The 10,591-nt window shown below is 41.8% G+C and overlaps 1 protein-coding gene and 1 long non-coding RNA gene across 2 annotated transcripts; one reads left to right on the forward strand and one right to left on the reverse strand.

Annotated features, from left to right (window-relative positions):
* The first annotated feature begins 503 nt into the window (after nt 1-503).
* LOC111981600 (prenylcysteine oxidase-like) lies at nt 504-3,928 on the forward strand. The gene is made up of 6 exons (XM_024012952.2): nt 504-845; nt 1,127-1,333; nt 1,588-1,762; nt 1,925-2,136; nt 2,519-2,659; nt 2,794-3,928. The coding sequence occupies exons 1-6, from the start codon at nt 737-739 to the stop codon at nt 3,453-3,455; spliced, it is 1,506 nt and encodes a 501-aa protein (XP_023868720.1). The 5' UTR covers nt 504-736; the 3' UTR covers nt 3,456-3,928.
* A 3,678-nt stretch (nt 3,929-7,606) lies between these two features.
* LOC139022665 (uncharacterized) lies at nt 7,607-8,601 on the reverse strand. The gene is made up of 2 exons (XR_011473734.1): nt 8,177-8,601; nt 7,607-8,056 (listed from the first exon to the last, which is right to left on the reverse strand). It is a non-coding gene; the product is annotated as an uncharacterized lncRNA (long non-coding RNA).
* Nucleotides 8,602-10,591: the final 1,990 nt, after the last annotated feature.

Genomic DNA, 10,591 nt, shown 5'->3' on the forward strand with positions numbered 1-10,591 from the left:
ACATAATATATATATATATAAACATCTTAAAGTATCTTTTTTATTACGAATGTGACTGTCCTCACTACAACAACAACAACAAAAATTTGGCCTTTAAACATTTAATTGAAATACTGTAGAAATACTGTAGAATTCCATTCATTCCTATGGAGGACTGCTCCTTCTGGGGAGGGCCAATATGGCCGACCGTTGGCGTCAAAGCCTCTCAGTTGCCAATACATAGCATTGAACAATCCAGGGTTTATATGCAWCACTTGATACTAGCACGTCACAGTAGGCTAAAAAACAGATAAATAATTGTGTATTTATCTCATAACAATGGTAGCCTGGTTCAAACCCCAGCATTTGATTGATCCTTTTATTTCAATGAGCACAGTGGAAAACTCGGATTAGATTATACTCATTCAGMTAAATTTTCTTCCCGATGTTGAAGAAGAGGGTGGGGATGCTCCTGGGTCACTGAGATGCCAAGGATGCTCTCGTACAATGCCATTTACCCAATCACGTGGTAATGTTGCCGGATATTGATCCACATCTTGTCCGCTGTATTCATAATAGTTTTTTGTATTAATCTCCAAATTTGACATACTTTACATGTGTTATTCTATTACGGGGATAATCATATAGTGCCTCATTCGTTTACGATTGATACATAATTTCATTCGCAATTGGCGTATTTGGGCGACAGACAACACATGCAGTGACTCGCTGGCTGTCGCATCACAATTCTAGCATCATGCACTGGTGTCTTCCTTTCCGATTTCTTCTAACATTACTATCGTCAATCTTGGCACTAGGAGACTCTGGATTTGCACAACTTGATGGTGCTCCACCTTCAAAAATAGGTAAAGTAGCTAGCTCTATTTTGTCTAGCTAACGTAAGTTAGCTATAGTTTTGGGGACATGTGTGGCTTGCAGTGCTACTAACGTTAGCTAGCTGGGTTTGCTAGCTAGCTAATGATAAGTTAGCCTAGGCGCTGCCTATAGCTCTTTGAGGGCTATTCAGCCACAGAGAAATGGAATAGCTACCAAAACTGCCATGTAAATTTCCTGGTTGGGGATGACTTGTTTTTTTGACAGATCATTAAATTGTKGCTTACTGATGTGTTTCTTCTGATGTCCGCAGCCATTGTAGGCGCTGGGATAGGCGGGACCGCCACAGCACATTTTCTAAGGCAGCACTTCGGGCCAGAAGTGCACATTGATGTGTTCGAGAAGGGGACAGTCGGAGGGCGCCTGGCCACAGTCACCGTGAACCATCAGGACTATGAGTCCGGGGGCTCCATTATCCATTCCCTAAACCTGCACATGCAGGACTTTGTCAAGCAACTGGGTGGGTCCATTGCTGTCCTGTTCATAGATGGTACATTTTAGTATCACCGCTTTTTATCTGTCCAGATCCCTCTGAGAAAGTACAAGTGAAGACCACAAAGACAAAAGGTGGTCTGTTCATTGCCATTACATGCATACCAAAGCAGAGGAGAAACTGAGGGTTGTAGGATCATCTTCCATACCCGTAGGCTTACTGCTTTGCTGGTAACTACAGTATGCTATTCCACCCATCACACTATTCTATTTTTGTTGCAGGTCTTAAGTATCGTAAGAATGTGGCAGGGAAGACGGCTGTGTTTAACGGGGAGGAGTTCATCCTGGAGGAGACTGACTGGTACCTGCTGGATCTGTTCCGCCTGTGGTGGCGCTACGGCATCAGCTTCATCCGCCTGCAGATGTGGGTGGAGGAGATCATGGAGAAGTTCATGAGGTGAGCAGCAGCAYGGGAAGAGAGCTCCGACGAGACAGACAGGGGAAATCCTTCTCGCTGTAAATTGATTTACTATTGATTTCAGAGCGCTGTCAAGCTATTCAACACGCCTTACATCCCCTGTACAATCTGTCTCTCTCCTTTCTGTGTCTATGTGTTCAGGATTTATAAGTACCAGGCCCATGGCTATGCCTTCAGTTCAGTGGAGGAGCTGCTGCACTCCCTGAGCGGGTCAGGGTTCCTGAATATGACTCGCTGCTCTCTCTCTGAGTCTCTGCTGGAGCTGGGCGTGTCACAACGCTTCATTGACGAAGTCATCGCCCCCGTCATGAGGGTCAATTACGGACAGAATATCAGCATCCCAGCTTTTGTTGGTAGGAACTAAGGCCAGGAGGATACCAGTATCGCCATACTCATTAGTATCGTGGCAAGGAAAACAAAACACAAAGTGGATTTAACTTCTTTAGGAAAACAGCCCTAATGTTGGAATGTTGAAAACAAACATCCAAGCTATACCACACAATATTCTACATACAGCAGGTTTTTGAAAGGACCGAAGAGTTAGGTCTGCTTCGTGTTTTCGTTTTTGCCATGGAAAAAATATATAGCGATAATGGTGTCGCCGCAGCGTTAGTAGGAACTCGGAAGTACATTTGTAGTTGTTGTGTGCCGTTCAGGTCATAACGTTCTGCCAGTCTGCCACTGCAGTTGCTCATCATGATCAATCATGTTCACATGTTTTAATCTGTGTTATAGGTGCCGTGTCATTGGCAGGTGCACAGGCCAACCTGTGGGCAGTGGAGGGAGGGAACAAGCTGGTCTGCTCTGGGCTGTTAAAACTGGCTAAGGCCAACCTTATCCAGGCCCAGGTCACAACCATCTCCCCCCATGCAGCTGGTAAGTGACTAAACATAGAATTATGTTTATAACATAGTGTAAACCAAGGTGAACTGACATGTTTTGCAAAACTGCGTTTTAGCACATATCCATTTACCTGCTCTAATCCAATTATTTCTTTACGTGAATTGAAGGAGAGTCTACCCAGTACCAGCTCAACTATGCCACTCTGACTGAGAAAGGATCTGAGTTCTATGACATTGTGGTGGTGGCGACTCCCCTGCAGTCCAGTGTGGGCTCAGGTATCTCCTTCCAGGGCTTTGAGCCTCCGCTGCCTGATATGGCTGGTTCCTACCACCACACAGTGGCCTCCATCGTTCACGGCTACCTRAACTGCTCCTACTTTGGCTTCCCAGACCCCAAGCTCTTCCCCTTTGCTAGTGTTCTCACCACAGACTCACCAGGACTCTTCTTCAACAGTGCTGCTAGCATCTGTCCCGTCAACATCAGCACTGGATTCCGCCGCAAGCAGCCCCAGGAGGCTGGTGTTTACAAGGTATTCTCCCCCCAACCCTTAGATAAGCCAGCGCTGAAGACACTGTTCAGGTCCTACTACTCTGTGCAGGTGACAGACTGGCAGGCTTACCCACATTATGGCAGCACCCAGGACCTGCCGCCAGTTGTCCTTCATGACAGCCTGTACTACCTCAATGGCATCGAGTGGGCCGGCAGCGCCATGGAAATGAGCTCAGTGGCAGCCAAAAACATTGCTCTGCTGGCCTACCACCGCTGGAGCAGGCAGCTGGAGATGGTCGACCAGAAAGACCTGATGCACAAGATCAAGACTGAGCTGTGACACCCCAACTCCGCAGACTCAGGCTCCGCCCGGCTAGCTGCAGGGATTGTTTCTATGGAACCTTGCTGAAAGGTTGCCAGCAATACAATGATGTTGTAGCATGATGCCTAACCCTAAGGGGGTGTGTTTTATTAAGTTACTGCTGCTGGCTGCAATGCAAAATAAAACACGTTTTAATTTAATGCCACATTGCATTCCATGGAAAGTGGCTCATTCTCAGCTGTTTGACTTGATATGCAAATAATATGGACTTTATTCAAACGAAATGCTTCTCGTCATAAGGCTTACTACTGCATTCTGATAAACAAATACAATATGGTTAGAATGTATTTACTCAACTAAGCTACTTTCATTAATGCACTGATTAAAGGCCAGTTTTAATAATTGCTTTTATTTCTTCGTGAGTTCAAGTAATAACTAACTGATTGTACACATGTGTTTGCCCGATAAGAAATTAAAATGGTTGTTCTTAATTTTTTTTTGCTCTGTCGCGTGTTATCCTTTTTAAATGCTCAGTGTCATCTTTACTTCTGTTATTTCGATTCACTGTCTGATGCACCATATGGCGATGGTGTGCGTGCAATCTAGTTTTAATCTGAGTTTAAAAATGGAACCTCTCTCTGGAAGCAGCTTCTGCTGTTGCTACAGTCATCAACGCTTGAAGCCTGTTGCATATGTAACGGATGTGAAATGGCTATCTAGTTAGCGGTGGTGAGCGCTAATAGCCTTTCAATCGGTGACGTCACTTGCTCTGAGACCTTGAAGTAGTGGTTKGATGCTTCGTGGGTGACTGTTGTTGATGTGTGCAGAGGGTCCCTGGTTCGCGCCCGGGTCTGGGCGAGGGGACGGACTGTTACACATAGTTGTTACATAGTTGCATCTCTGCTGCATAGTGACAAATTGGAACATTGTTATCTCTAATGACAAATATAATACACCTAACTGCATTCATCATTTACACATAACTACAATGTATCAACGATAGGCTACATTATACATTATGATTCTTGACATAGGCACTTCATCACGTGACCTGACTTCCTGATTTGTCTGTAGTTCTCGCAGAGACATTGTCATTCTCGTGAAGTTAGTCTAACGTAGTTTTAAATCCACATTCTTAAATGAACAAACAAATCTTAAGACGCAACATGGCTTTTGCATTTCCTACGGTTCTACTGTATTTACACTGTTTTGGAAATTTGTTGAAGGGGTGGTACAATGGTTTAATCTCAAGGGACCAAACCGAACGTCTAGCCTCTAGTATGGCAGAATTCCTTTTCTAGGTTGCAGGAAATGTAAATCAGTTGACAATGACAAATAGTCTTGGCTAACTGTAGGATTCTATTGCATAATATTGATATGACATCACAAAAAGTTCATGAAATGAGCAAATTAAGTTATTGTTATGGGCAACTTTTTGATGATGTGGTTTTAATCTTCACTTCCATTGCATTACTGTTTGAAWGGCCATGTCTGCGTTTCAAAGGGTCATCATTATCTTGCTAGTATTGACTGCAGTTTGCTGATACTTGTAAGTATAACCATGTGACGAAATTCATGGGGGTTTTGCTGTGTATCACAGGCTTCAACTTGTGTGTTGAAATATTTTAAAGGCAGAGCAGTGACAGACAAGCAACTAAGCTTAGGGGTATGAATACTTTCTGAAGGTGTGCAATATTGTTCCACCTGTATGCATTAAGAGGCAGTAAATACCAGATATCATGTGTGTTCATTGGTTCACGTTTTAGTAATTTATCAGACGCTCTTATCCAGAACGACTTACAGGAGCAATTGGGTTTAAGGGCCTTGCTCAAGGGCACAGATTTTTCACCTAGTCTGCTCTAGATTTTAATCAGCAACATTTTGGTTACTGGCCCAATGCTCTTAACCACTAGGCTACCTGTCACCCATAGCTCTGCCAAGAATGTGAAAGAAACAGAATAGTCTTTTGTATACAAGTGTGTGTGAGAAACTAGTGTGATTCACAAGAGGATCAAACTGGGGACCTTTGCCCTGCAACTGTGAGGAAATGCAATGAGCTCAATAAGCCACATATTTGTTAKAAATCCGCAACAAGGTAGTACTTATGAGTACCTGTTCACTGTGCCTGTTTGGCCTGTATTCATATTTTACAGATATCACCATCAACCTTGTAGCCTAATGAAACCACTCTTGCCAGTTATCAGTGTTTTGATGGATAAGGTCTCTGTGCTTCCAAACAAATGCCAGAGAGTGGGCTTTTAGTTGCTCTCTCTCTSCCCTGGCAACCATGACAGCTGGACTGATTATAGTATAGTCAGATTCATGCAGGTGGACCCAGGAAACACAAGAAACAAACAGCAGCCAGTTCTCTTCACTTTGGATTGTCTGATGCATCTATTTAAATAGAAAAACATTGAGCTTGTGGAGCTGCCTATGTCTGTGTGTTACTGAACCAGCTGACGACAGCAGCTGARCACAACATTGAAGGCAAATGTAGAAAACAAGCACAGTGCACATATATACTCAATAACATTTGGGGAATTCATTTTTTTTAACCAGGCAAGTCAGTTAAGAACAAATTCTTATTTTCAATGACAGCCTAGGAACAGTGGGTTAACTGCCTTGTTCAGGAGCAGAATGACAGATTTGTACCTTGTCTGCTCAGGGATTTGATCTTGCAACCTTTTGGTTACTATTCCAACGCTCTAACCACTAGGCTACCTGCCGCCCTATTATAACGAAGAGAGGTTGGTTTGCTGAACAACCTATTTGATCCCATTTTGTTTATCACTCCATAGTACAAACTATTATAGTATGTTGATCATTTGTTTTTAATCAATGGATCAAAAAATTATCCATGTTCTAGCTTTGGTCATATTAAAGATGAATTCAATACAAAGGGGATAAGAGTGCTTGAAGCAGATCAGGAGAGTCCATTATGAATASGATAATTGAATTGACTCAACGTTGTCATAATGTGTTTTTCTCATCCCTGTTCTTCCACAGCTGGTTGACAGCTATTCTCTCCCAGCTAAATCTACTGTTTGGACCTGCATTGAGTAATGACACCATTTGGTACCCGTGATTCCACTGGCCCTGACTCTGTCCTCAACTCTGCCCTCAATGACTGAGAAAGGCCTAGGAGGATCAAGAACAAAGGCATCATAAACCTGTCCATTTAGCTTTTCTAAACTTTAAATCTGTCACTTAGTTTACCTAAGATAATAAGGTAATGAATATACTGCAATAGCTTGCAAAATGGAACTCTGCTCAGCCTGTAAGTCACTCAGCAGCATCTCGTGATGCTGTTTTGGAAGCTATATCTGTGTAGGAATCTGAGAACGAGGGGGCAAGTAGTTGAGATACAAAGTGTTATTCAAAGTGAAACTGTATTCATTTTATTTCTTACTGCTGAGTAATAGTCTCTTCTATATATATATAGAGAGAGAGAGCGAGAGAGAGAGAGAGATAGAGAGAGAAAGAGAGAGAGAGAGAGCGGGCTTGTGTCCTGGGAGCGCAGGCAGATCTAAGCAGGATGTGCACTACGGAGTTCTCCAGACTAGCCCTGAGTTCAGACCCTCCCACAGATGGAATCCTTGGCTTAGTTTTTATTTATTTATAATAACTCACATAGTTACTATCCCTTTTTMGGAAAATGCTCTCTGAATATTTGATATAGGACCTTCAGTCATGGTTGAATGCACATGACCTTGTTCATCCTATCAGATTTAAGTTTTTCCTCAGAACTCATGTTGTATTGTGTAATTATTTGACCAAACTTGTCTGTTACAATGAATATGTGTAGTTGCCACAAAATCCACTTTGTGATGTTTTTTTGTGCTGTACATTTTTGCGGACCTCCTATGTAGAAACACAATGTGCCCAAGCACTTCCTGTAAGGCAGTATGGGAGACTGGGGCTAAATGTAACAATTTTTGCATTTTGCTTATTTATGAAAAGATTGTTTGAGTTAGATTAATAATATACATACAAACAGGGRTGGGTAGGTTACTTTCTAAATGCAATCCGTTACAGTTACTAGTTGCCTGTCAAAAATTGTAATCAGTAAATTAACTTTTGGATTACCCAAACTGATTACATTCAGTTACTTTTAGATTACTTTCCCCTTAAGAGGCATTAGAAGACAAAAATGTACAGTACCAGTCAAAGTTTTGGACACACCTACTCATTCAAGGGTTTTTCTTTATTTTACTATTTTCTACATTGTAGAATAATAGTGAAGACATCAAAACTATGAAATAGCACATGTAGAATCACGTAGTAAGCAAAAAAGTGTTAAACAAATCAAAATATATTTTACATTTGAGATTTTTTAAAGTAGCCACCCTTTACCCCGATGACAGCTTTGCACACTCTTGGCATTCTCTCAACCAGCTTCATGAGGAATGCTTTTCAAACAGTCTTGAAGGAGTTCCCACATATGCTGAGCACTTGTTGGATGCTTTTCCTTCACTCTGCGGTCCAACTCATCCCAAACCATCTCAATTGGGTAGAGGTCAGGTAATTGTGGATGCCAAGTCATCTGATGCAGCACTCCGTCACTCTCCTTCTTGGTCACATAGCCCTTACACAGCCTGGAGGTGTGTTGGGTCATTGTCCTGTTGAAAAACAAATGATAGTTCCACTAAGTGCAAACCAGATGGGATGGCCTATCGCTGCAGAATGCTGTGGTAGCCATGCTGGTTAAGTGTGCCTTGAATTCTAAATAAATTACTGACATTGTCACCAGCAAAGCACCTCCACACCATCACACCTCCTCCTTCATGCTTCATGGTGGAAACCACACATGCGAAGATCATCCGTTCACCTAGCATTTATTTGGGCTGCAATTTCTGAGGCTGGTAACTCTAACGAACTTATCCTCTGCAGCAGAGGTAACTCTGGGTATTCCTCTCATGTGGCGATCCTCATGAGAGCCAGTTTCATCATAGCGCTTGATGGTTTTAGCGACTGCACTTGAAGAAAATATCAAGGTTCTTGACATTTTCCGGATTGACTGACTTTCAAGTCTTAAAGTTATGATGGACTGTCGTTTCTCTTTGCTTATTTGAGCTGTTCTTGCCATAATATGGACTTCGTCTTTTACCAAATAGGGCTATCTTCTGTATACCACCCCATACCTTGTCACAACACAACTGATTGGCTCAAACACATTAAGAAGGAAAGAAGTCAATGGATGTAGCAACTACAGATTGGCCATTTAAGTCTATCAGCGTGAATTAGATTTAGCAATAAAAGKCCAATTTGTATTCCATAAACTGGGATCCGCACTTTGCAACTGTTGCAAGAGCGCATTTTTCACTGGCTGTCCACTGGTTTAAWAAACAATGACTGACAGACAGCTTAAACTTCTTGAATTCAACCATTATGGGGTTCAAATACACATTTGGATTTGTAAACAGCCATCCACAACAACCACAATCCGTAAGGCGCAAATAGCTAAATGAGAGAGCAGCAGTGTGATTCGCATCAACTCGCTATTTAGACATCAATAATAAGTGATAGCCGTATCGCCGTAGATTACACCACTGCTGTCATCCTTACCTCGAAGCGTTTATTCAAGTTGGATAATCTTTGGATGCCGWCAGCAGTCACACCGTTGGAAGACATACTTTGGACTGTAGCCTACAAAAGCCTATTCCTGCGCTTTTCCCGGGATCGATCAAACACATTTGGTGTGTCATCATAGTGGTCTCTCACTTGCGGTCAGTCTCGCTCAGGAGGAACAAACTTAAATTTGCGCGATTTTTTAATGCTGATTTGAATGTCATTGACAAAACAGAGAAGTGTCAAAGATTTGTTTTTGCAAACTTCCTTTCTGAATATAAAAGTAATACCCGAAGTAATCATCAATTTTTTTTTGCTGGTAACGTAACGTATTACAGTTGCCGTTTTTGTAATCCCTTACATGTAGAGTGGCGGAAGAGTGGCTAAAGTTACTCCCCAACCGTGCATACTAACAACATACATGTTAGACCATTAGACACTGTAACTACTTTTCTAGGACATACCAGTTGTTTATAATTCAACCAAGAGTGGCTGAAGTGAAATGTTACAGTTGTTAAATGTAACAGGCTGCAGGATTAAATGTAATACCGTCTTCAACGGTAAAAATTAAGGGTAATTMAAAAAWTTTATGATTTGAAACTGATATTTTGATGAAAATACACAAAATTGATAACAACAACAACCTTTTTTGATCTTTTAGGCATGTCATATTGACCTAAAACGGAGTAGCGAAAATGTTAATACTTCACTTTATGTCAGGTTTTGGCCAAGACTGTTCGGGTTTTGGTCACTAGATGTCCCCATTGCACCTTTTTTGTACCTTTTGTTTTTCTTGCTCTAATTATTGTTTGCACCTGTAGGTCATTCCCTTGTTAGTATTTATACCCTGTGTGTTCCTCAGTTCCTTGCTCAGTGTTTGTAAGTTAGCACCCAGCCCCAGCCCAAGCCTTGTTTTATACAGATATTTCTCTTGTTGGATTTTCCAGAGGTTCTCTGGTTTAGTTCTTGTGTATTATTTGAGTAGTCTTTTGAGGTTTGTTTTTCCCTGCTGTTTTTTACCACTTTGTGGAGTTTCTTTTGTATTTTGGAGGATTTCCATTTTGTMCCTCTTGGCTTTATTTTTGGACATTGTGGATTTAGTTTCTTTGCCTGAAGATMTTGTTCTTTAATTAAACCACCATCTCTAGTACTGCTGTGTCTGCCTCATCTTCTGGGTTCTGACGATTATTAGTGACTGTTTCTCGCACCGGGTCCTGACACTTTAGGCCTAAAATGTATTTATGGGTACTCCTAAAACGTCTCAGCTATGTAGAGACACTAGCCAAGCATTATCAAATTGAATAACAGCTTTCTAGGTGGTTTCTTATTTGAATGATTTAACTTTTACAACTGACCTGGCAATATGGTCAGGTGCAGCAAAGAAAGACCAAGCAAAGTTGCAGCCTGCTCAAAACAAAGCAGCACTCTTTGCCCTTAACTGCYCTCACAGACCTAACATCACCAACATGCATAATAGTCTTTCATGGTTGAGGGTTGAGGAGAAATTGACTACTTCTCTTGTAGAAACATTTGTGCGTTGAAAATGCCTAACCACTTGTATAATCTATTTGCATACACTTCAAACA

The sequence above is a fragment of the Salvelinus sp. IW2-2015 genome, linkage group LG20 (genome assembly GCF_002910315.2).
Source record: "Salvelinus sp. IW2-2015 linkage group LG20, ASM291031v2, whole genome shotgun sequence".
In the NCBI taxonomy this organism is placed as follows: Eukaryota; Metazoa; Chordata; class Actinopteri; order Salmoniformes; family Salmonidae; genus Salvelinus; species Salvelinus sp. IW2-2015.